The 27,602-nt window shown below is 36.8% G+C and overlaps 1 protein-coding gene across 6 annotated transcripts in view; it reads right to left on the reverse strand.

The window, feature by feature from the left end:
* csmd3a (CUB and Sushi multiple domains 3a) overlaps positions 1-27,602 on the reverse strand; it is a 489,960-nt gene that overhangs the window by 342,827 nt on the left and 119,531 nt on the right. For all 6 annotated transcript variants that reach the window (XM_055211335.2, XM_055211334.2, XM_055211332.2 and 3 more), the window contains 8 exons: positions 19,052-19,164; positions 18,820-18,897; positions 16,024-16,111; positions 12,642-12,766; positions 8,824-8,945; positions 6,993-7,096; positions 3,147-3,259; positions 2,864-3,046 (listed from right to left, as the gene is read on the reverse strand). In XM_055211335.2, coding sequence (XP_055067310.2) covers positions 2,864-3,046; positions 3,147-3,259; positions 6,993-7,096; positions 8,824-8,945; positions 12,642-12,766; positions 16,024-16,111; positions 18,820-18,897; positions 19,052-19,164 — 926 coding nt within the window. The remainder of the gene's footprint in view (positions 1-2,863; positions 3,047-3,146; positions 3,260-6,992; positions 7,097-8,823; positions 8,946-12,641; positions 12,767-16,023; positions 16,112-18,819; positions 18,898-19,051; positions 19,165-27,602) is intronic.

Genomic DNA, 27,602 nt, shown 5'->3' on the forward strand with positions numbered 1-27,602 from the left:
TAGCCCTACGATGCAGTACAATGTCGATTTCGTCTCTGCCAGTGATGCGATATTTGCCGGTACGTCAACCGCTTCAATGCAATTGCGGCTGTTTAATCGATATTTTAAAATTACGTGCCTAGTTAAGCATTTACATTTTTAATAACTTACAAATGCAAACAAAATATATAATATATAAACCTTTAATTAACATGGCACAATCTCTGTCCCAATTGGAACATTTACAACGAAAAAACTAACAAAAAATACACTTTTTTTAAATAAAGAAAAATAAATAATGAGGGCTAAAATGTCACATAAAATCAAGTTTATGATGGCAACAGTCAAAGTCTTTCAGTATTTTGTGAAAAATGTGCAGTAGTGACAATCACTGAGGTAGCTAATACAATTTATTAATTTGAACAATAAAGCATTTGATCTGTCACAAAACTTCAGATCTAAGCAGGCGTGCACACTTAAGCTTTTATGGCGGCGTATGTTTTCAATTGTTTCTAAAGAAAGTGCAGCGTTTAAAAAAAAGCCAGCAGCCTGCGTTTTTTTTTCGCGCTGAAAGCCTGTGCTCTGCGTTTTTTCCGCACTTGGGTGGCGCGCACACCAACGCTTTTACACCCGCGGCCGGTACATGTTTTTAATTGTTTTCAATGTAAGCTCGCCGTTTTTCAAAAAAGCCAGCAGCTAGCGTTTTTTTCTGCGCTTAAAACTGGCGCTCTGTGGTTTTTCCGCGTTTGGCGCTAAGCGTCGAGAGTTCAAAGAGATTCAACTTTGAGTGAAAAGCTCCGCTCGTCAATGTCAGTTCCCACACGGCCATCCAATCACAATGGAGGAGGGGCGGGACATTACCATAGCAACCAACCGGCTCACAGCTCAAGTATCTGAGCTACATAAGCGCTCGGCTGAAAAACAGCTGGCATTCAGCGTCCTAAGGGGCTGGACACACCAGGGCTTTTGGACGCGGCTGAAAACGCCTTGAGGACGCCGAATGCCAGCTGTTTTTCAGCTGAGTGCCAGCTTTCTTCAGCTAAGCGCTTTGGTAGCTCTGATACGTCAGCTGTGAGACGGTTGGTTGCTGTGATACTTGTCCCGCCCCACCTACACTGTGATTGGACGGACGCGTGAGAACTGACATTGACGAGCGGAGCTTTTCTTCCAAAGTTGAACATTTCTCAACTCTCTGCGCCGGTTTTCAGCGCGGAAAAAAACCGCTAGCTGCTGGCTTATTTGAAAAACGCTGAGCTTCCATTGAAAACAATTGAAAACATGCGCCGGCCACGGGCGTAAAAGCCTTGGTGTGCACGCCCCCTAAAGGCGTTTTCAGCCGCGTTTAAAAGTTTTGGTGTGTCCAGCCCCTTAGCACTGGTCGCCGAGAGCTGAAAACTATTCAACTTTGGGTGAAAAGCTCAGCTCATCAATGTCAGTTCTCACGCGGCCGTCCAATCACAGTGGAGGAGGGGCGGGACAAATATCACAACAACCAACCGGCGCATCGTACAACATCTGATAAACAAAGCAGAAGTATCACAGCAACTAAAGCGCTCAGCTAAAGAAAGCTGGCAGTCGGCTGAAATAAAGCTATCCGCCGGGCGTTTTTAGCCTGTAAAAAAAGCTTTGGTGTGCACGCCCCCTAACAGTCAAAAAAGTGCAGCAGTGGTCTCTTTCAAGTTTTTTTATTATAAAAATCAACTGGGTTTTGCATGGACAATATCACCTGCAGTGCTAAAACACACGCTCGTCTTCTGTCTCTTTCACAGTGTTTTCGCTGTTACAACCGCTTTGTTGCTGAATTGCATTCATTTGCTGACACTAGCAGATGAAAATAAACAAAAAATGTGTGCTTTTTGCGGAAATGTGTAAATGGAAGTCAAGAAATGAGGGCGTGGAGAGCATAAAAAGATCGGTATCTCATATCGATATTTTATGTGTGGCATCAATGAATAGTATCATTTGAAATATAATTGACGTATCAATCGTCACCCCTCCTAAAAGACCTGACTGCCGTCGACTTTAGCGACTGGAAGTATAAATGAAGAGCTCAGATGCAAAAGCTGCTAAACCGAATGCTCTCGGCACTTATTATACGTTCACCAAATACTTCCACTTTAAATCTGCTTAATCCCGGCCTCAAGCTATTCAGAAAAAAATATTTGTTAGCAGAATCCATTAAACGGCACGTCAACATTCAAACTTGGGATCTTGTGAGTACCTGAATCCACTCGAATGTGGCAGCCACATGCATCACAGCGCCCCCTAATGTGTGGTTCAGTTTCCTTATTTTACATTCTGACTTTCATCATTTGCAATGTTTCTAGTTGCACCTTCAGTGATTTTGCAAATGTTTACTTTGTCTTGTACAAAGAAGTGGAAAGTTGAGGTTTTTAGAAGTGGAGCTTGCATGCACTTTGTTAATACCAATGAAATGACTTAAGTGAAAATAAAGCATTTCAATTACTGACTAATAACCTTTTCAATGCCATTAAAGTAAAATGACTAAATCTAAACATAAGAGCCTTATAAAAATGCTCATTTACAAGAAAACATGTCAGACGCACTTAAAGGCTTTTGCTTGTGAACTCTTCAAATCTACTTTTGGTGTACAGAAAAGTGCAATAAATACTTTCCTGTTCCATGAAAGACAATAAAAACTGGGTTTGGAACAACAAGAAGGTGAGTAAATTAACATTAACATTCATGAACTTTGCAGATGCTTTTATCCAAAGTGACTCATGGTGCAATTGGGTGAACATTTAATCAGTCCAAGTTCACAGCGTTGTCAGAACCAACTATACCGCTTGAGCTACAGGAACGCTACACTAAATAAGACCAAATTTTTTTATTCGCCATAACAACCGGTCAATGTAACACTTACATATGCAGATGGGGATGTTAGCAGACCACTGATTGTTATTCTGACAAGTAATCGTTCTCTCGCCGATGAGCTCGAACCCAAACTGGCATTCGAATCGCAGAACGTCTCCGTTGGAGAAACCGCTGCCCTCTCGGAGGCCATACAGCGGGATGCCGGGGTCTCCGCAGCTTTCTTTATCAATTTCTGTCAGAGGTCGAAAGATGAGAGGTGATGTGAAAGGTTTTGATTTAGTGCAGTGATTTATGTAGTTGCTCTGTGCGGCTCGAGCTGAAAACAGGCTCACCTTTATAGTTGATTTTAAAGCCAATAGAGCCGACGCTTTCGTCCGACTGCAGATGCAGCCACATCTGATGGGTCATACTGACGATTAGATCGGGAACAAAACTTCCCGTTAACCTGTCGATACGGAGCCAACAAAAGAGTTTATGAGCTTTACAAGACAGCAGTGCAAAACCTAAACAGTAATATCACGATATTTGGGTATGCTTTGGTGATGAAAGAATGGTCGAGAATTTGTGAACCGTGGTATTAACATAATACTTCAGACAATACTATTAACATGGTGCTGTTATTGTATGCTCCTAAAAAAAATATGGTAATTTAATTCTAATTTGTATTTGTTAGACCGGGGTTTCCAAAACAGGGGATTCCTGAGTTGATGAAAATATTAATCAATAACAATTAAATCATATAATGTAAATAAATTATTTTAAAATAAATGCAACATACATTTATATTTTAATTGTTTAATCAGCACATCATGTGACCATTACACAACACTACAATATATCAGAAAACTTTAAACTTGTGCAAAATGGACAGATATGTTTTATGTACCAATAAAAGAAAATGACCAAAAGCCGGTCCAATAACAGCTGATGTAAAATACTACAGATGACAAATAAATCTTTTTAAAGTTAAACATGCAAATGTGCTTTAAATTAAAGGGATAGTTCACCCAAAAATGAAAATAATGTCATTAATGACTCACTCTCATGTCGTTCCAAACTCTTAAGACCTCCGTTCATTTTCGTAACACAGTTTAATATGTTTTATATTTAGTCCGAGAGCTTGTTGACCCTTCATTGAAAATTTAAGTACGGTATACTGTCCATGTCCAGAAAGGTAATAAAAACATCATCAAAGTAGTCCATGTGACATCAGTGGATCAGTTATAATGTGTTGAAGCATCGAAAATACATTTTGGTCCAAAAATAACAAAAAATACGACTTTATTCAGCATTGTCTTCTCTTACGCGTCTGTTGTGAAGAGCATATGCAAGACTAAAGTCACGTGACTACAGTGACGCGGATGACGTATGACGCGGCTGACGTGTCATCTGGTGCGCCCCAGCTGTTTTTTATTGTTTGGTTTTTTTCTGCGCCTGGGCTTCATTTACAGTCTGAGGGAGACGCACGCTGTAAGTTTGAAAAAAAAATACGTCTGAGGATAACACGTCATCCACGTCACTGCAGTCACGTGATTTTAGTCTCGCGTTTCACAAAAGACGCGAAAGATAAGACAATGCTAAATAAAGTCGTAATTTTTGTTATTTTTGGACCAAAATGTATTTTCGATGCTTCAACACATTCTAACTGACCCACTGATGTCACATAGACTACTTTGATGTTTTTATTACCTTTCTGGACATGGACAGTAAACCGTACATAGATTTTCAATGAAGGTTTAACAAGCTCTCGGACTAAATATAAAACATCTCAAACTGTGCTCTGAAGATGAACGGAGGTCTCACGAGTTTGAAACGACATGAGGATTAGTCATTAATGACATTATTTTCATTTTTGAGTGAACTATCCCTTTAATTAAGCTACAAGCTAAATGGATGCTCGAGATTGTGTTAGGGGTGGGGCCATGCTCGTGGCTCCAGTGCATCATCAAGCCACCGTTATAGCCCCGCCCAAACAATCCTGAACTCAGAAATAGAGAAAAACTTTTTAACGGTGTAACTCTACAATCTAGTACTACATTTTCATAGTCTTTGTAACGTATTTAGCAAAACATTCCAACATGCACTGCAAAAATGATTTTCAAGAAAAAAATTCTTAGTATTTTTGTCTTGTTTTAAGTAAAAAATATCTAAAAATCCTTTAATTAAGATCCTTTTCTTGATGAGCAAAACGACCCAAGAAAATAAGTCTAGTTTTTAGACCAAAAATATCAAATTTAAGTTATTTTGTGCTTAAAACAAGCAAAAACAAAAATCTGCCAATGGAGTAAGCAAAAAAATCTTGAACATTTTTCTTAAACACTAAATTCAAGAAAATTCTAGAAAAATTTGCTTACCCCATTGGCAGATTTTTTTGCTTGTTTTATGCACAAAATCACTTAAAAACCAGACTTATTTTCTTGGGTTATTTTGCTCATTAAGAAAAAGCATCTTAATTTAAGAATTTTTTTGATATTTTTACTGAAAACAAGAAAAAAATACTAAGAAATATTTTTCTTGAAAATCATTTTTTGCAGTGTAGTACTACATTTTCATAGTCTTTGTAACGTATTTAGCAATACATTCTAAAATGCACAACAAAAATGATTTTCAAGAAAAAAATTCTTAGTATTTTTGTCTTGTTTTCAGTAAAAATATCTAAAAATCCTTTAATTAAGATGCTTTTCTTGATGAGCAAAACGACCCAAGAAAATAAGTCTAGTTTTTAAGTGATTTTGTGCATAAAACAAGCAAAAAAATCTGCCAATGGGGTAAGCAAAAAAATCTTGAACATTTTTCTTAAATACTAAATTCAAGAAAATTCAAAGAAAAATTTGCTTACCCCATTGGCAGATTTTTTTACTTGTTTTATGCACAAAATCACTTAAAAACTAGACTTATTTTCTTGGGTTATTTTGCTCATTAAGAAAAAGCATCTTAATTTAAGAATTTTTTTGATATTTTTACTGAAAACAAGAAAAAAATACTAAGAAATATTTTTCTTGAAAATCATTTTTTGCAGTGTAGTACTACATTTTCATAGTCGTTGTAACGTATTTAGCGATACATTCTAAAACGCACAACAAAAATGATTTTCATGAAAAAAAATCTTAGTATTTTGGTCTTGTTTTCAGTAAAAATATCTAAAAATCCTTTAATTAGGATGCTTTTCTTGATGAGCAAAACGACCCAAGAAAATAAGTCTAGTTTTTAAGTGATTTTGTGCATAAAACAAGCAAAAAAATCTGCCAATGGGGTAAGCAAAAAATCTTGAACATTTTTCTTAAACATTAAATTCAGGAAAAAATGCTTACCCCATTGGCAGATTTTTTTGAAAAGCACTTAAATTGTATATTTTTGGTCTAAAAACAAGACTTATTTTCCTGGGTCGTTCCGCTCATCAAGAAAAAGCATCCCAATTTATGAATTTTTTGATATTTTTACTGAAAACAAGACAAAAATACTAAGAAATTTTTTTCTTGAAAATCGTTTTTTGCAGTGTATAATATGTTTAAAAACAATTATCTGAATTACCTTTACATCGACTTTAAGAAAATATAAAAATATTTTACATTTTACACAATAACATGGTACTACATCCAAAGCACCATGGTATCACTGACTTTAGTGTAAATGGTACCGTAAAAACCATAGAATTACCATAGTACAAGTGCCCAAATAGACTAAAATCTTAAAATGCCACACCATCACCGCAGTATAAACACCATGTAAGGCATTAATTGAGGTATACTGTATGTATTAGAGAGATCTGGCAGTGAGAAAGCTTTTGTCCTTGAAGAATGCTGCGAGGGTGTTAAATGGATTCCAGCTCGGCATACCGCCAAGCAAATGCACCAGGAAGACGTTCGCAGAAGAGACTGGCCAAGATTTTCGCCTGACTGGCAGAAGGTGTTGTGAAAGGTGAACGAAAACTTGTATGAGGTATAAAAAATGCAGGGAGAGGATTTAAAATCTGGCAGGTTTATGGTTATGTAGCCTTTCGTGCTGTTGAAACAGCTGACAGCTGCAAAGCTACATACAAGCTGTAGCTTAAGTCTATTTTATTTGACTCGCTTAAAATGAGACATACTACGTAGACATGTCTGCACTGATAAGTCAAAATATTGCATCACCATTTCTGCACCAGCACAGCATTAAAAAACGATAACGTTAAAGCTTACACTTGTATGATGGTCTTCGAGTCCCCGACCTCGCCACCGTCTCCCACGGTCAACGTATCATATCCGAGCTCCAAGTCGAACTCTTCAAAATTGATTTGAATAACCTGTAACGGGGGAGAGAAAAAACACACTGCATTAGCGGTTGAACTCTTTCTAATGGAAAGCCACTGGAATCAATGAAGCACCAGGGCCGGTGGGGATTTCTCAATACACCCTCAATCACTCCCAATGAGAACTGGGCCTTTTAATTAAGTTTCTCTGTTCTAGAGCGCTTCACATGCCATCAAATATAAATGAAACATACTATTCTTAATAAATAAGACATATTCCCGAGCTCAAGGGGGACGGTACGTGCCCGTAGCATATGTCGCCTGTGTATTTCGGTATATTTCTGCGTACCCTCTGCTGAACTACGCAGCTTTAAGTGGAAAATTCACAGGGGACTTTGGAGCTGGGAAGGCAGCGCATCAATTATGGGACAAAACAAATTTCAGAGAGTGCTTTCAATCAAGCTTGGATACTAAACAGTCGAACGACATGCTCGGGTTGTTCTGTATTTATTTCAAACGCTCGCTTGTACATTAACAACGTCCTGTTTGCATAATCACCCTCAAGTGTGTTTGGAGACACACGTTTACGGGTTGCTGCCACTTTTCATTTAGTTTAATACGAACATAAAAATTGCACCTTCTGAATGTTTAAAGCTATTATAGAAAAATGCAAGTCGACTTCAGCAGGAAGCCAGCAGGGGGCGCGAGGGATTCGTCAGGTCTACCCTAACTTACTCTAGACTGCTGCTGTCACGTACGGCTGTGCGACTCAGCGGGTGGATACGTCTAAACTCCGGAAGTAAGAACCATGGCGCCCTAAGGACACAACGGCTATGCCCAGCCGTAAATCTTCCTTTACCTAAGGGAGTTGTCTGTGTCTATATATGCTATAAATTCTCCACACTGATGTAATTATCGCCAGACTGATGAACCCACACCGCGGACACCGTAAAAAAAAAGAGTTCTAGTTTGTCCCCTTAAGTTCATATATTAACTTCATTTATTGTGTTAACACAATAATAATTCCAATGAGCCACCCATGGGTCTCCGATAATGGGCGCGGGAAAAACGCAATAAAATTTGAACTTTGCAATTCCATCGGGCGAAGACAAATGAGGTAATAATGTGATGTCTGTTAGGGCTCATTTGCATTTCTCACCAGAGGAGGGCACATATTTAACAGCAATTGAGGATATGAATCAGCTATCTGCTTGTTGCTAATGGCTTGGCACGAAACGGGTAAAAAAACACATTTTGCGAACACAAGGTAGGTTGTTACGCACCTCTGAAAAATCGTTGAAATATTAAAGCTAAACTGCACATACATCAGGCTGATATATAACGGTTAACGATATGCTTAGTGGTTTTCACCGTGCGCTTTTTAAACCCGAAACTTTATTTCAATAGCTGAGGTGCGGTGATGAGGTGTAATGTGTCTTACACAGAGGAACCGGGAGACGCCTCCGCAGTCAGGAGAAAAATTACAATACTAATGCGAGATATGGATAGCTCATCATTCCAGGAAGTTTTAAAAAACGTTAGGAATGATTCACAAGAGCAGAACAAAAGCATCCAGAATGCTCCTTTCAGATAAAATGATTACTCTGGATAATTATTTTCATAAGAAAGCTGGACCGTATGATGCTGGTACACGGCTCTGTGACGTCAAGGCAGAAACTGAGGAGGCTTTAATGCATTTTTAAACATGTGCTCAGGGTATAAAAACCTGATCTGAGCTTGTGATACTAACAGTCTTACTTATCTAAAAGTGTTCAGCTTACCTTATTATGGTTACTGGCCGTGATGATCCAAACACACTGAGAGTTACTTTCATACTGAATGGGGAAGTTGGGTGATGTGAATGTTCCTGAAGGTCCGAACAGGTTCATCCCGCAAGTTTTCACTGGACATCAAAGTGACAAAATACAAAGAAAAGACACGGATAAACAGGTTGAAATTAAAAAAATACTTAAATTGGAGCGGAGATGGGTATAAAAACATAAAAATGCATTTAAAATAAAAATATAAAAAAACAGTTATAATGGATTAAAATAAAATACCAAATGCTGTGTGGAATAAATTTATTTAATTACAAATGCAGTATTGTTAAGTTAAAAAATGCATAACTAGTGAAATAAACTTGGAGCATGTGCAAAGAAACCTGTCAACAATTGTTTTTAAGGCAAACCACTCTAAATATTTAATGTTTAAACATTTTTCACATTTTAAAAATAGACATAGCAGTGAGTAATGGAGTATGAAATATATGAAATATTGCAGGACAATCCTTTATAGCAATGTAGAAAATATGCTCACCCACTGCTAGACTGACCCTGTACACACTGTGGCTAAATTCACTTGTCACTTCATTTTTTTAGTGCTTTTCTGTACACACCGATTTGAGTCATTTACAGTAGTGACAACCGCATTTACAAAAAATCTGTGCAGTGTGTACAGAACCGACCTGAACAACTAGTTGTTGATAAGATGATCAATTTAAATGTGCATCATGCACATCAGAGTCTCTCTTCTTGTTGTGTTGCCAAATCTTGCACAAAAACCAGTGAACATGCTCATAATAAACCAAGCAAAATAAATTCAAATGCTTTACATTGAAAATATGACTTAAATATTGTTACCCGCACCTTCCCAGTTTAACAACTCCAAAACAATAAAAAATAGTTATGGCACAAAACAGTTAAGCCCAAAAATACACATGGACATGGCAACCCTGCAAAACAGTGCTCTGCAAAGCAGCCTGGCAAAAATACTTACATGTTTTTGCAACAGTCTCATGTAGATGCATATAAATGGCACAAAGTGTTAAAAATTATTCAATACATACGCCAAATTCCAATTTGGCAAGCATATGATACACCAGTCCTTCCCATTGACTTAAATGGCGCATCTTTTTTGTCGTTTTATTTATTGGTTCCTACATTTTTTCTGTTTTTCAAACCATTTTCACTTTTTTTAGGGTTAGATTTGAGATTTGCTTAAGAAGGTTATTTAATATACAGGAATTTGTCTATTTATAAGCCATGGTCGCTTCAAGCTGGGGTTAGAATTGGGGTTTGGGTTAGGATGTCATTTTTATGTAACAAAAAGTTGACCTAACCCTAAACCCAAGCGACAATGGTTAAAAAATAGCAAAAAAAAAATAGAAACCAATAAATAAAACAACAAAAAAGATTTTAAGTCAATGGAATTGAAATTTTGCATTGCACGATTTTCACACTTCGTGCCATTTATACTGGTTTTTGCCCCGAAAATACAGCGAATTCCAAGCATGGAAGATGGCAGACCTATGTGTCAATCATTGCATTTTTGGGAGTTAGTTTTGTTTCATTAACTGTGCATTCAGACCGCCACCGGCGAGAGCATTAAAGTGGCCTGAAGTCAATCATTTTCAATGAGAGCCGGCGACGAGCAGCATGTACAGCGTGAGCGTCGAGAAGAGTTGAAATCAGCTCAACTTTATGGTAATGAGATATGACGGGCTTCGGCGGCAACCAATCGGAAGGCGGAAATGTTCGGCGGCAACCAATCGGAAGCGGAAACCTCTGCCTGAGAGGAGTTCAGAGAATGCATTCGAAGGTCAGTGCGTCCACTACAACTTTTCTTTAGCGTTGTTGGCAGGGCAGCCAGAGCTTTTATTGACGCTCTCACCGGTGGTGGTCTGAATGCACAGTAACACATTGAACAATCATTTAGGGCAGGGGTGTCAAACTCAAGGCTTGTGGGCCAAATCCGGCCTGCTCCCTATTTTTACGCGAGAGCTTACAAATAATTTTACTTATGTGGCCCGCAAGAGCTTCTTTTATTTTTTGCAGGGTATTTCCTGCATTGATTTTTTTTAGCAGCCGCCAAAAATATTTTTGTCCCGCAAAAGTATTTTTTGACTAATTTGAACCAATTCATTTTAATGAACGATTAAAACTACTGATCTGTACAACACTAAACTCATGGGACGTCTGTCAATCAGTCACCCAAAAGCCAGGTAAAAAAAAATCACAGCTTTTTGCAAAGATGGCAAGAAATGATGACAGGTAATGTGAGAGTGTCAGGTATCTGTGTCTAACAAATGCGTGGCCTATATTTAATGCGTTGGAGGTTATAAAACTGAAGGATTATTCTTTTTAGGTTATTTGTCATGGGCTTCTACTTTTAAAGCTATTGAGTTATTAACAAAACCAGTAGTAATCAAATGCAGAGGTAATTATGCAATGTAATAAAAAGGATTATACATTCACAACCGTAATGCTGATGTCCCCTGGTATGAAATTGAGTTTGACACCCCTGATTTAGGGTATTCATTACTGCATTAAAATGTGGTTGTCACTCTTAAAACTTTGCAGTCTTAACGGGGCCATCAAGTCAAAGATCACATGCATTAAAGCTGAGGTTGAAATTTTGACAAATACTAAAAGCTTTAAAAAAACTAAATAGTATTTTGCATTTCAAATACGCATTTAAAGGGTGGTCCTTATTTTTCAACTTTTAAAAGTTCATGCTCTCACCCCACCGATATGTTTAAATAAATAAATAAATAAGACATTTTTTTTTCAATATTAATTAATACTTAGAGGTTGCTCAAGACCTTTGACGTTTAACACATTTGCTTATTATGTGATACTTTGTGCTAGCATGTATAATTGTTTAAAAATATATTTACTAATGGCAGTAATGGACTCCATGCATTTAAAACTCCCGTTTTAGTTGTGATATGTCTTTCAAAGCAAGAAGGCTTCAATGTGAATGAAGCACAATAGACAATATACACTGAGACAATGCCTGAAGCAACACGAAGCAAGTCCGCTATATGGTTACTCGGATCAGAAGAGACTGAAATAACTGGAACAAAGTTACCCTCCAAAAAGCAAGTCTTATGTGCATTGTGCGTTTTTAAATGGTACCGTTTTTTGCAAAAATATGTGATTTTCGGAAAATATTCAAAGGCTTTGAGCAACCATTAGATATTGTACGAACAATTCAAAATTTTGCACAGTGTGTTTTATTGATATCCTTACATTTAGGGGGTGAGAGTTGAACATTTGACCCATTATAAGGACCACCCTAAAATACATGCATCTGTAAAAACTGCCTATCCCTGCATTGAAGTATCATGGAAATGCCATGATATGTGAACACAATAATCTATCTAGTTTCATTGTACTGTACACCAATGCATGGTATGACTTATTTAGTTTCATTATTGACTTGTAATACAGCACACATCATATAAAATACTTTTTCAGTTCTTTTATAAAGCGCATTTGTATCTGTGCTTGTATATTATTTATTGTGCTCCCATTTATCTTCTTTATATGTATTAGCGTGCCTGTTTTCTGCTCTCTTTAAGCAAGAAAAATACTGTGTGTGTGTGTAAACATATAAAAGCTCATTCATTTAGGTGCAATTTTGTCAGTACAAATCATCTCCCACTTTTGTCATTCAGAAAAACACAGACATTCAACTTCAATTTAATGCCAATATAATCCAAACACATTTTTATTTGTGTGAAGTATTCATAAATAAAAAGCACTTTAGTCCTAGTTGAGTCCTAGTTGGCAAGTTTAATTGAATGCAATCGACTAACCTTTACAAACAGGTCTGTGGTCACTCCAGGCGGCGAACACCTCAGCAACCCTTTGGCATGTGATGCTCTTGGATCCCTGAAGCACATGGTCTCCATCGCAGGTGAAGTGAACCGTCGCGCCAATGCTGGCGTGTTCAGGAGAAAACAAACAAGAGAATCAATGCAGGAATTCTCCCGCACATGCCCACGGATTGATCATCCCAGCGTGCCGCGACCTCGTGTTTGAGCAAATGTCACAGGAGGAATCTAATCAGAGGTTTCGCAGCTGTGGATATAACCCCGTATGGCCGTGGGCTTTATTTAAAGTACAGATGGAGGAAACCATTTTGCCCCCATCACTTTATGAAACAGTATACGAGATGTAATAAAGCACGTTTCATATATACACACACATACTGTTTACTACTGCCCTGAACAAGCTATTGCACATAACAGTATATTACAGTATGTGACAGCTATATGTGTTGTTGAGGGCAGGGCTACAGACAATACATTATTGACCTTCACATTGTGCTGCCATTTTATTAAGATAATAAATTATATTAGGACAGATTTTAAGTCAGAACTGCTCAGACTAAACGTGAAAATGCTACCGCTAGACCAACACGTGATAATATTTCATTACTAATCAATGCATTTACACAAACCCGCAAAAAAATGGGATATACAGTGTCAGATGTAGGACCGACGCATTGTTAAGTGATGTGTCAGTAAGTATTGGCAACACATGCTTTTACATTCTGTATTTTAACTCTCATCAAAATCAGCCATGCAACATGTCACTAGTCAAAATATTAAATATAAAAAGTGGAAATTACTTGTATAGTCGATTTAATTAAACTTAAAATTCAAGGTAGCAACAATTTTTACAGTGTGTTATTACATTAAATGTAAGGGCTGCAACAACTAATCGAATATTTGATAATAGTCGTAATATTTGATAATGAAAACGAAACTCATTATCGATTAGTTTTGTCTGTGACATCATTTGCCTAACACCCCATCACAACAGTTTGGGCTGTGTACCACTCAGCGCAAGCTCCTTGTTTACAGTGCAAAAAATGATTTTCAAGAAAAACATTTTTTAGTATTTCAGTCTTGTTTTTAGTAAAAATATCTAAAAATTCTTAAATTAAGATGCTTTTTCTTGATGAGCAAAACGACCCAAGAAAATAAGTCTAGTTTTAAGACCAAAAATTTAAGTGATTTTTTGCATAAAACAAGCAAAAAAATCTGTCAATGGGATAAGCAGATTTTTCTTGAATTAAGTGTTTAAGAAAAACGTTCTTGGCTTTTTTTGCTTGTTTTATGCACAAAATCACTTAAATTTGATATTTTTGGTCTAATTTTGGACTTATTTTCTTTGCTCATCAAGAAAAAGTATCTTAATTTAAGGATTTTTAGATATTTTACTGAAAACAAGAAAGATTTTTTTTTCTTGAAAATCATTTTTTTTTTTTGCAGTTTATACAGCAAAGAGTTACACGACGAATATAACAGACCACTGTACAACCATCATTCACGAACATCTCTTAAGTTTCTAACAATAATAGCAAACATGTTAAAATACCTTGCATACCTTTAAACACATATTGCAGAATATTGTAAACAAGAAAGTTTCTTCTTCGATCAGGCGGCTTTGTGTTGTTTCTGGGCAGACCATTAAAAGAGGGGTGACATCTGGGATTGAGACTAGGAAACACATGATTTTATAATTGGGCAGCTTGCACTGTTGTGATGGGGCGGTGGGCAAGTGTCATCACCATAGACTGTATAAAATATGGATGTAGCGTCATGACATGATTTTCAAGAAAAAGATTCTTAGTGATTTTGTCTTGTTTTCAGTTAAAATATCTAAAAATTCTTAAATTAAGATGCTTTTTTGATGAGCAAAACGACCCAAGAAAATAAGTCTAGTTTTTAGATCAAATATATAAAATTTAAGTGATTTTGTGCATAAAACAAGCAAACAAATCTGCCAATGGGGTAAGCAAAAAATCTCTAACACTTTTTTTAAACACTTAATTCAAGAAAAATAAAAAAAATTGCTTACCCCATTGCTAGTATTACGCACAAACTCACTAAAATTTGATATTTTTGGTCTTAAAACTAGAAATATTTTCTTGGGTCGTTTTGCTCATCAAAAAAAGCATCTTAATTTAAGAATTTTTAGATATTTTTACTGAAAACAAGGCCAAAATACTAAGAATATTTTTTCTTGAAAATATTTTTTTGCAGTGTATATTAGTTTTTTTATCATCTATTAATCTTTGTTCATGCGAGTTAATGTCAATAAAATTGTTCAAATGTATTTGTAAATGATAAAATTAACATTAATTTTAAAATTAATAAATTAAGTTGAATAAAGATTAATAAATGCTGTAGAAATATTGTTAGCATGTTAGCTAATGCAATACCTAATGTTAACAAATACAAAGGGTTAGCAAAAACCTGTCTTGTTTTCAGTAAAAATATCTAAAAATTCTTAAATTAAGATGCTTTTTCTTGATGAGCAAAACAACCCAAGAAAATAAGTCTAGTTTTTAGACCAAAAATATCAAAGTGATTTTGTGCTTAAAACAAGCAAAAAAATCTGCTAATGGGTAAACAATTTTTTTCTTGATTTTTTCTTAAATTTATTCTTTAAAAAGAAAGGTTCAAGATTACCCCATTGACAGATTTTTTTTGCTTGTTTTATGCACAAAATAACTTACATTTAATATTTTTGGTCTAAAAACTAGATTTACACTGCAAAAAATTATTTTCAAGAAAAAAATTCTTAGTATTTTGTCTTGTTTTCAGTAAAAATGTCTAAAAATTCTTAAATTGAGATGCTTTTTCTTGATGAGCAAAACGACCCAAGAAAATAAGTCTAGTTTTTGGACCAAAAATATCAAATTTAAGTGATTTTGTGCATAAAACAAGCAAAAAAAATCTGCCAATGTGGTAAGCAAAAAATCTTGAAAATTTTTCTTAAGCACTTAATTCAAGAAAAATGTACGAAAATTTTGCTTACCCCATTGGCAAGTTTTTTTGCTTGTTTTATGCACAAAATCACTTAAACTTGATGTTTTTGGTCTAAAACCTAGACTTCTTTTCTTGGGTCGTTTTGCTCATCAAGAAAAAGCATTTTTTTGATATTTTTACTGAAAACAAGACAAAAATACTAAGATTTTTTTTCTTGAAAACATTTTTTTGCTGTGTATTTTCTTGGGTTAATTCTTAATTTAAGAATTTTAAGATAGTATTTTTGTCTTGTTTTCAGTAAAAATAAGACAAAAAGACTAAGAATTTTTTACTTGAAAATCATTTTTTGCAGTGTATGAATATGTACTGCATGGTAAGAACGACCCGTCTGGTGTACAGAGATGAGAGGCCATACCTGAAATCGGTGCCAACACGTTTGCCGTTCTCTGGTTCCCCGGGGTCCGGGCAGAAGTTGGAGACCTGCTTGACCATGCCCTCATTCACTACAGGAGGAGAGATCATACGGAGACCTAAGCCAACCTAAAACCACCAGCCAACGCTTCATTACCTGAAATCACGCTGCTAACATACTTTACGGCCCTGTGAACAGATATCTAGTTTCCATAGTCAATCAAAGAACAAGCTGGCACAACATCCCGTCCATAAATAGGTGTTAGCTCAAGATAATTACTGAAGGAGACAACGTTATGCTGGTAATTTAAGGGAAGCATTTACAAAGAGGGGTTTGGCAGTGCACAAGGGCCCTGACTAAGTCCTGATAATTTACTCGTAATTCATAATTCCAAATATGTGATGCAGACACTGTGAAATAGAGGCTAATAAAAATTCTATCCGGTTGTAATTAAGTGTTTGGAGTGCTACATTGTTGAGACAAAATGAATCATTGGGTTCGACGCTTCATTACGGCGACGGCCCATAAAAAAGAGCTTGTGTGTACAATTCATTTCCATAGATAGCGATCGGGCATCTGCCACCAGCTTTGATGGAGCACGCGGTTCAGGTCCGTCTCCCGGATGGACCGTTGGACTCGATGGCCGACTCGGTCGAGTAATTAAAACTCGGTTGGTAAGAATTTCTACCACCTGTGCGCCTTATGAAGGGCAGCCACGCGCTTGAAGGGTTTTACATTCTTTTCCGGGGGGTTTCGGCGGGCGAGGGACCCAGCTCCAATTATCAAAATGCTGATTTCCGTTTCGTGGGATGCCCTAATTTTCTTTGATCTGTTTGCTAAACGGCATGCGAGAGGATTACAAATAATGTTGGCGTTTTATAAATTACAAGCTTTGAAGGCGTACATGCAAGGTCGCTTGTGATGAATATTAAAACAATTAACAGGGATGCAAATGTGAAAAGAAAATAGCTTTCACGCAGTTTGATCAACACAAAAACAGCTGTAATTGTGCATGACGTGCGTACAACTGGAGAGAAGATACTAAACTTGCCTGGTTTGTACTTGTGTGAGTCTTCATGCTAACAAATAAATGCTTTTATCTAAATTATTTTCACACTGATGACAGATTCATCAGTCATTTGTTATGAATAATTTTATATTATGATTAGTTCCTATTAATGACAAAAAAAAAATAATCAAATGAGATGAAGTACCCTTCATTAAAACACTGAAACTCCAAATATAGATGCATTACCGCATGGTAATTTGATACATGACCCATTTTTCTATTGAATTTATGCCAACGATATTATGATAGATAACAGTACTGTGATATAACATTACAGAACATTGTGGTCGTATGAACACCTCTACAGTTTTTTTAGCATACTTTACAGTGTCATTGTATAACATTTACATTACATTATTACCATCTGATAGCATCATTGTATGCCATACTGCCACAGTATTTTTCTTTAAAGGTGCCAAAGAATGCATTGAAATCGGTTAAAGGTGCAGTGTGTAACTTTTATAAGGATCTCTTGACAGAAATGCAATATAAAATACATAACTATGGTATCAGTGGTGTATAAAGACCTTTCATAATAAACCGTTATGTTTTTATAACCGTAGAATGAGACGTTTTTATCTACATACACCGGGGGTCCCCTTACATGGAAGTCGCCCTTTTGTGCCGGGACAAACGTTTTTACTAAGTTGTTTCCGACGATTGCTACCGTAGCTTCTCTATGTGTTTTGGTTAACGGTGGACTGAAACGTTGGTTGCAATTTGCAACCTCACCACTAGATGCACTAACATTTACACACTGTACCTTTAAATTGTTTTCTGATTTTACATAGAAGGTATGTGACTTTATTAAGTGCAAAAATTATCCAGAGATGTCCATTTACAACCCTAGGGTTTGCCCCTAGAATGAAATGGTCTATTATTACCTTATTTGAAAGAGTCATGAATAATAATGTTAAGCTCTGCTCTGATTGGTTGTTTCTCAGAGCGGCTTATTTTAGTAGTTCTGTGTGTGTGCAAACAGACCTTTTTGAGCCTGACACAGATTTTGAGGAATAATCAATTATTCAGAGATTGTAAATGGACATTTTTGAGTGGTAAGTTTGTGTTTTTTTAGTATGGACCTGCAAAATGTAACTGTTACGTCAATAGCAGAACTTCAGCCTAAACGCTAGCATATAGCATTTACTAGCATTTAGCGCTAACTCAGCAGTCACAACTTTGTTTTTAGCATTTTAACAACTTTGTAATTAATTTAATGTGTAATTTAAAGGTGGGGTGCACGATTGGCGAGGAACGTTTTGGAAAAGGGCCGAGTACCAAAACACACTTGCAGCCAATCAACAGTAAGGGGCGTGTCTACTTTTTGACATCGTTGCCTGGGTTTGCGTATGTGTGGGGCGAGTCTATCAAAAGAAGGGTGGGGGCGTGTTTGTTTAGGTGATTTCAAATGTCAACATTGGCTTCAGAGATCGTGCACCCCGCCTTTAATGTTGGAGTGTACATCTTGACTGTAACGTCACAGTTAGTGTTATGTTGAGATTGGTCTGTTTTCCAGCGGTCTTTGCATGCACAAGGTTTCCATAAGAAGGAGGAAACAAACGCGTTAAGGTTCACGATATGTCATTACCAGGTACAGAACACTTATTATTCATCTATGCCGAGGTGAATATATTTTTACATTCTACGGCACCTTTAATGTTTTTTTTTAAAACATTCCTTCTTTATTCTGGACTGATGGATGCAAATGTATATTTCAAAGGCGCACTTACTTATTGAAAATTTACTTGTGTTGTCTTTTCCAGGTAATAACTTTACTCCCCTTGATTTGACATCCCCAGATCGCTTCACTGTTCAGGAAAAACACATAAATAACAAAGAGAATTAGATTGGATATCACCCCTTACAGCTGAGATTTTAAAGTTGGTATACAAGCATTTTAAGCAACTGTGACTTAACTGAAGAAAGTAAAGTGAATTATAACAATATCAATTCAAAATATACCTTGATATTGAGCACTAAATCCTTTATGCCGATGACTGTTGTCTGTAATGAAATGAAGTCGTAACCAGTTCTTGTTGCTGACGATGGGCACGGGAAGATTAATTCCAGATAACCTGCGAGAAAGATGAAAGACAAATCAAAATATTTTGCCTTGTCAAAAGTACTGTTGCATTTCGTGATGTTTATTAGTTTGTTTCGTGTGATTTCAGTATAAGAGGCACCAGAAAATTAGTGTGTTTACATGCACAGTTTCACACCGATTATAGTTAATAAACTGATAACATAAACCTCATTCACTTTGGTCACAGAAAATACAAGTAAAATTGGCAGACAGGCTTCTGTATGAACACAAAAACGTCCCATAAATATTCTCCCAAGGTTTTTTCCACCTAGGACTTTTTTCCCTCCTGGCTAAAAAAAGTTAGGAGGCCTCCTTACTTTTGAAGTAAAGTTAATATGTCATATCTGTGCATTGTATTTATGTATTACATATTTTTTTTATTTAAGCTTGGCTTGGTTTACATAGTTAACACTTTCAACATTAATAAAACATATCAACAAGTAAAATAAAATAAAATCAACAAGTAAAACAAAACAGTTTTGAGTAGACTATGTCAAAAAGTAGCCCTCCAGATTGTTTTATCCATTGTTGTAGCCCTTGTTCACAAAAAGGTTGGAGACCCCTGGTCTAGAGAAATCACCTTTAGTTTTAACCCATGCTAAACAGTGTATAATTTGCTTTCTCAGACATATTAAACGGTATTTACCTGTATTGCGGTGTATGTTGTACTGACAGTAAATCAATACTTGAGTCACTTGAGTCAACACTGTATTTATTGATGTATTATTTATTTATTTTGTTTGTTATTTCTTATTTATTCAGTCAGCAGTTATGTTTAGTAACTGTCAGTATTATTTTACTCCGAGGTTGCTCTTTTATTGCTCGGGAGACTCATTCGTAGTTTCTCCTTTTCTTGGGAGAAATAAAACTAGAAAAATGCCTCTATCGTTGGCATATTTTAGGTATGCTGTCAAATTAATGCGGATCGCACAACGCAGATTTTAATTTGGTCTTGTGAGAATTTAATGGGGAAATTATTAAACTTTGTTTTAAAAGACAGAGTTTGGTGTCTTGGTTTAAGGTTTAAGCATTAAAAGCAGTTCTAAAGCAGACTGGAAAAAATTGAGAAGCAAACATCTCTGTGATATTCAATAAATCTCAATGCTGTTCAGGAGAAACATTGACATATGAGACATAAAAGAAATCTTAACTTGTGGTCGCCCATAATTTTGTTGAGCAGAATGAATGAACAAGCTCAGTTTTATATGCAGGTTTAAGGAAATACTGCTGTCATTTGCAGATGCTATGATGCCAATTTATCATTTCTTACTTTATTCATTTGACACACTGCTGAAATATACGCTCATCAAACTGTTTTGTAGATTTCAGTCTTTTTCAATTCTAGTAAATATGAGCTGTCATTGTACGATTTTGGCATAGGCTGTTTTCAAGATAGCCACCAGATACACTGATTTGAGTTTTAAGGACATTGATAAGGGTGCTTCTTAATCAGCTTCCTTGTTCAGTACTCAGGGCACTGATCCGGATGTCAGCCAGTTTAAGTTTCAGATGCAAAGTCATTCCAGTGCACTGAAACACACGTTCCCTTAAAAATCCCACAATGCAATGCAAAAACCAGGGAGCATCGCTGCTCACTGTTTCCTAATCAGTGACATTAAATTAAGGTGACCATATTTTTAAAAAGAAAAGGAGAGACACTTCCTAGTTCAATGGTCAAAATATCATTAAAATCTCATTTGTTGTTATCTATGAATTCAAAAACGGGACAAAACTTTTTTGAACGTTTTTGTCTTTTTATTGTTGAGGGTTCAGAGCAAAAAATGACTTTTTTTGAAAGTATTTTTCTCTTGTTTTCAGTACAAATGTCTAAAAATTCTTAAATCAAGATGCATTTTTTGTGATGAGCAAAATCACCTACACTGCAAAAAATGATTTTCAAGAAAAAAAATCGTAGTATTTTTGTCTTGTTTTCAGTAAAAAAATCTAAACATTCTTAAATTAAGATGCTTTTTCTTGATGAGCAAAACGACCCAAGAAAATAAGTCTAGTTTTTAGACCAAAAATATCACATTTAAGTGATTTTGTGCATAAAACAAGCTAAAACATCTGCCAATGGGGTAAACAAAAAATCGTGAACATTTTTCTTAAACACTAAATTCAAGAAAAATGTATGCACAAAATCACTACAATTTGATAGTTTTGGTCTAAAAACTAGACTTATTTTCTTGGGTCGTTTTGCTCATCAAGAAAAAGCATCTTAATTTAAGTATTTTTGCTGAGAACAAGAGAAAAAAATACTAAGAATTTTTGCAGTGTAAGAAAATAAATCTATAGCTTTAGGATGAAAATATACATTTAAGTGAATTTGTGCTTAACTCTTTCCCCGCCATTGACGAGATATCTCGTCAATTAAGAGAAAACGCTTCCCCGCCAATGACGAGTATTTCCGTCTTTCCGCAATACCGCTATTATCCACTAGGTGGCGCCCTTCCGCAACTTTTTAAACCCGGAAGTATTGCCCTATGGCAAGCTGCTGCATGTCCGTGTCTGTTTTAAAGATCGCTCTGAATGGGATCTCTATGAAAAGTCCGTCACAAAAATGGAATTATCTCTGCTTTTTACTCAAAATGTGGTGTTTTTGCAGAAACCTACCCATATTCAAAAGCTGATTACAAAAGAACTACTCAAGGTAGGATGAAACGCTATTTTTTTTTTTTTTTTGAAAGCAGAGGGTCTGTTCTTTCATTTGATATATTGTATGTTTATATATCTGAAGAAGAACATTTTCTGGAAGGCATTAAACTTTGATGAAAATCATGAAAAACGCTGGCGCTGGCTGGCAACTTTTTTTAAAAATGCTGGCGGTGAAAGAGTTAAGCACATTTCACTACAATTTGATATTTTTGGTCTAAATACTAGACTTATTTTCTTAGGTCATTTTGCTCATCAAGAAAATACATTTGATTTAAAGGAATAGTCTACTCATTTTCAATATTAAAATATGTTATTACCTTAACTAAGAATTGTTGATACATCCCTCTATCATCTGTGTGCGTGTACGTAAGCGCTGGAGCGCGCTGCGACGCTTCGATAGCATTTAGCTTAGCCCCATTCATTCAATGGTACCAATCAGAGATAAAGTTAGAAGTGACCAAACACATCAACGTTTTTCCTATTTAAGACGAGTAGTTATACGAGCAAGTTTGGTGGTACAAAATAAAACACAAATAAGTTATAATTATATTAGTACAAATATTACTCTTCCGCCAAACAAAGTAGTTCCTCAGATTCAAGTGTTAATGTGTAACAACTTTGTTGTTATATATTCTTAGCGGAGTTTACCGGAAGTTACATGGGGACCATGACAGCCGCTTGTTTATGTTGTTACTGCTGAAACCGTCTATAGACGCTATATTATCATCCTGTATCCGTCTGGTGAAAAAATACTGAAATCTTACCAATTTTCGATATACCGCCCAGCCCTAGGCAATGTCATTAAAAAGTTTTACCTAAAGATTAAATATCTGAAGGTTAACATGCTATAAAATGTGCCCTTTATAAATGACTGTATACTATTTACTGATCAGCACTCACACACCTGCATACACCTCAAGGACTCGCCTTACCTTTGAGCAAATCGACAACAACAGTAAAACTCAACTATCTGAAGAATATACAATTCAGCCATCGCACTTTCAAGAATGCCTCTATTCACAGCAAAGCCCTGCGGTGAATTAAACCTCGGTCTGCCCTGCTGTCTGTCAGTCAAAACACAGAACTGCAATTAGACGAGTGAGATCCGTTCTTCTTGAAGAAAAACACTGCTCATGCTGAAGTCTCAGACAGTGGTTGAGGCTTGTAATGTTGAAAAGGGCAAATGACAGATTTTGTACATTTGTAAAACAGACCTGAAAGGAAAAACGACTTGTTTCCATCCATCCGCAGCAATGCCTGTATCCAGCCCTCATTCATACCCAATAGATGCGTGAGTGGTTTTAAATAGCCTGAACGTCTGTGAAATGTTTTAAGACCCACTTCATGTTTAGTATTAATCATCTCACAAAACCTCTGCTAGCTTCACAAACAGGACTCTGAAAATAGACTTATGCAAAAAAGATGGGAGATGAAAACGCATTTGCCAAATAAATTCTGACGTAGTGAACATTAAACCCATGTGACTGATCGACTAGCTGTATCAGCTGATGTTGTCTTTACCAAATATGGGGCTCAATGTTGTCATGTGCTTGCATTAAAAAAGCATTTATTTTCTGTGCACAGCATTCAGTTTAGCAACTATGAGCTGCACTGCTAGTAAATTTATAACTTGCCAAATCGTAACTAAATGCAGTCTATGGGCTCTATCTTACACCCGGCACAATGCAGCGCAATGCACGACGCAAGTGTCTTTTGCTACTTTTCACCCTGCGCAATTATCATTTTCACGTTTAGCGCCGCGTTGTTTAAATAGCAAATGCATTTGCGCCCCCTTTTGCGCCCATGGGCATTCTGGTCTGAAAACGAGGTGTGTTCAGGCGCATTATTGTCTCGTTGCTATTTTGAGGCAACTAAAATAGACTACGCCATTGACCAACAAAAACCTGGTCTAAAGTCTAAAGTCAATGGCGCAATAGTGTTTTTTGTTATTTAAAGAGCGCATTAGTAATATGTGCCTAAACGGGACGACAACGCGGGTTTGCTTATCAAATACATGAATGCGCAGCAGTACAAAAACGCTTTTAAATATGAAACATTAAAAGATTGAATGTAAAAGATTATTATTGAGTCTCTTGGACATAAATGAGGACCGATTATAAGACGTTAGAAGGCACAAAGAGCTGCTTCACCTGTAGCCTCGTAAGTAAATAAATGCTTTGCTTTAAACAAATGCATCTGTTTTTAAATGTTTTTTTAAATGCTACCTCACGGATTTATTGTATATGATGACTCTGTACCTGCGGATATGAAGAGATGAGAAACATTTTTAAGTAATGCTTAAAAAACTGAAGCTGTCCAAGTGCTGAAACGTGCGGAGAGCCGTTTGAAAATTCTTTATCTCCTGTTTGTTACAAATAAAGTATTTTTAGAGTGCAAACCTTTTCTTACATAATTGAAAATTATTTTTGATGATATTGGATAGCCATACATTTAAAGCAATTAAATGCTTTTTTACTTTTATGACTAAAATAAAACGGGTTTTAAAGGTTTTAATAAAAAAATTACGATTTCAATACAACTGAAAAACAACACAATTATTTAACATTAATTTTAAACTGGGGATCTTCTTCCTCCGCTTAGTTTTTTAGTTTCCGTCATCTAAATAGGGAGGGATTAGACATAGCGCCAGCACAACAGGCTTTTAAAGGGGATGAGAGAGCTGAGACTCTTCATTGGTTTATTGCACGTTACGCCCAAAATACTCCCATTACTCATTAAAAAAGGACCAACCCTTTTCGACCATGCACTTGGCGCACAAACCATTTTTCCTGTCGTTAAATTAGCAAACGTCGATTCGGACACGCCCATTTAGACAGTGCACTGTGCACTTTAGACAGTGCACTGTGCACTTTAGACAGTGCACTGTGCACTTTAGACAATGCGCTTAGATCGTTAAAATAGGGCCCTATGTCTTTATTTTCTAAGCGTGTCCTGTTTTGTTTACTGTTGGTTACGGTTACCAATACACCGTCATTCTTTCGAACAACTTGATGGAAACGCACCTAATTGGCATTTGCTTGTTTTTTTTTTTTATTTGCGAATTTTGAAAATATTAATTTCACGTTTCGATGGAAACCCAGCTTATGTTGCTTAAAAGTATTTTTGATATTCTGAACCTTGGCTGGCTCTACTTCATTGTAAGTTTACAAGCTGCAATCTGTAACCTTTACCTCTTTGTCGCCATCTCTGGTCGAAACCTAGAAATTGCAGGCTACTTTACATAGGTAGTTACGACTACATTTCCAGCAAAATCCAACACAACAGTTCAACTTATCATTATTGTGAATCGTAGTAAGCATTGATGGTCTAGCTACGCGAGACTACTCCAACCCTGCTCCTGGAGAGCTACCGTCCTGCAGCTTTACCAGAAAAACTTTGCACTTTTTAACATTAAAAGCCTCAACCTCTGTCTGAGACTTCAGCATGAGCAGTGTTTTTCTTCAAGAAGAACGGATCTCACTCGTCTAATTGCAGTTCTGTTTTTTGGCTGACAGAGAGCAGGGCAGACTGAGGTTTAATTCACCGCAGGGCTTTGCTATGAATCGAGTCATTCTAGAAAGTGCAATGGCTGAATTGTCTTGCACCCCATTGCGACCTTATGTATTACACAATCACGTTGAAAGGTCAAGCATTACACATGTGAAACGCACACTTGTGGGACAAGGTCGCGCTGCGCATCACACGGCTAGTGCAAGATGAGAAGTTGTGGTGTTAGTGTACTTTAAAAAAAAAGATGATCGTTTCGTTAGATAAGACCCTTTTGCCTTGGTTGGGATCGTTTAGGTCTTGAGGTCCAATACATAATAATAATAATAATAATAACTTTTTTATGGTAGCCAAGGTCGCATAACAAATTGGGGAGGGGGGGGGGGACAAGGGAGTGCAAAGAACAATAGCAGGGACGGGGCAGAGCGGTCATGGAGTGGTAGACTGTTCCAGAGTCTGGGAGGATTGGCAGAGAAAGCCCTGTCCCCAAAAGTCTGCAACATGTTGCGGGGAGTGACCACCAGGTCCTTGTCAGAGGACCGCAGGAAACGTGACTGAGTTTAAGGGTAAAGTAAATCTATGAGGTACTGTGAAGAGAGTCCATGGAGAGATTTGAAAGATAGCAGAAGGATCTTGTAGGTGATTCGTGAATTAACTGGCAACCAATGGAGCTGTTTGAGGGTGGGAGTGATATGCTCCCATGGCTTTGTGTGGGTTAGAACCTTGGCAGCTGAGTTCTGGACATACTGAAGTCTGCTAAGGGCCTTGGAGGACAGTCCAGAGAGGACACCATTACAGTAGTCCAGGCGGGAGGTGATGAAGGCATGGATGAGTGTCTCAGTTACTGAGTGTGTAACTGAAGGCTGGAGTCGTGAGATGTTTTTGAGGTTAGGTCCACTATTTAGAGATAAAGTGCACTATATAGAGAAACATTTTATGTTTTCCTTAAAAAACTAAGAAAGACATAAACAAACAGAGATAGACAAACAAATCAATAGACAGACAGACAGACAGATAGATAGACCAACCGACTGACAGACAGATGTACAGACAGACAGATCGATAGACAGACAGACAGATGGATAGATAGACGGAACGACCGACAGCTAGATAGATAAACTGACAAACAAGCAGACAAACAGAGAAAGACAGACAGATCAATATACAGACAGACAGACAGACAGATAGCTAAATAGATAAACTGACAGACAGACAAACCGAGAAAGACAGACAGATCAATAGAAACACAGACAGACAGAGAGACAGACCAACAGATAGACATACAGACAGACAGACAGACAGACAGAAAGCTAGCTAGCTAGAACGACAGACAGACAGACAAACACACATACAGACAAACAGAGAGAGACAGACAGATTAATAGACAGACAGACAGACAGACATATAGAGAGACAGACAGACAGACAGACAGACAAACAAACAAACAGAGAAAGACAGACAGATCGATAGACAGACAGACAGACAGATACAGACCGACAGACAGACAAAGACAGACAGATAGACTGACAGAGAGACAAATAGACTGACAGACTGACAGTCAGACAGACAGACAAAAAAACAGAGAACGACAGAAAGACAGATAGAGAAACAGACAGACAGACAGACAGACAGACAGATAGACATACAAACAAATAGAGAAAGACAGACAGTTCGATAGACAGACCGACATAGACAGACAGCTAGCTAGACTGACAGACAGACAGACAGACAAACAAACAAACAAACAAACAGAGAAAGACAGACAGATAGAGAGACAGACAGACATACAGACAGACAGACAGACAGATAGACTGAAAGACAGACAAACAAACAAACAGAGAAAGACAGACAAATCGATAGACAGACAGACAGACAGACATACAGATAGAGAGACAGACCGACAGACAGATAGATAGAAGAAAGTGAAAGTGAAAGTGGTAAGTATTAATATGTGATGCATAACTTTGCAAGCATCATTAAGCAGACAGAATGAATACTGGGACTGTTGTGTTTTCTTAGATGAACTCTTTGTGTGCCTCTGTAAAAAACAGATGTACACTGTGTATATTTAAAAAATTCTTCCCTAAAGGTGAAGAAATCATCCCTTTGTGTACATTAAACCCCAGAAGTTGTGCAACTTACTGAAAACAGAGCCAATTGTGCAGTAACCCCCAGCTGATAACATTATCAGTACACAGACACAATGTACATCAACATAGCAATTGTGTGTTTGTGCGCATCTACTGTATACTGACCCACAGCAAACAA

The sequence above is a fragment of the Misgurnus anguillicaudatus genome, chromosome 10 (genome assembly GCF_027580225.2).
Source record: "Misgurnus anguillicaudatus chromosome 10, ASM2758022v2, whole genome shotgun sequence".
NCBI lineage: Eukaryota > Metazoa > Chordata > Actinopteri > Cypriniformes > Cobitidae > Misgurnus > Misgurnus anguillicaudatus.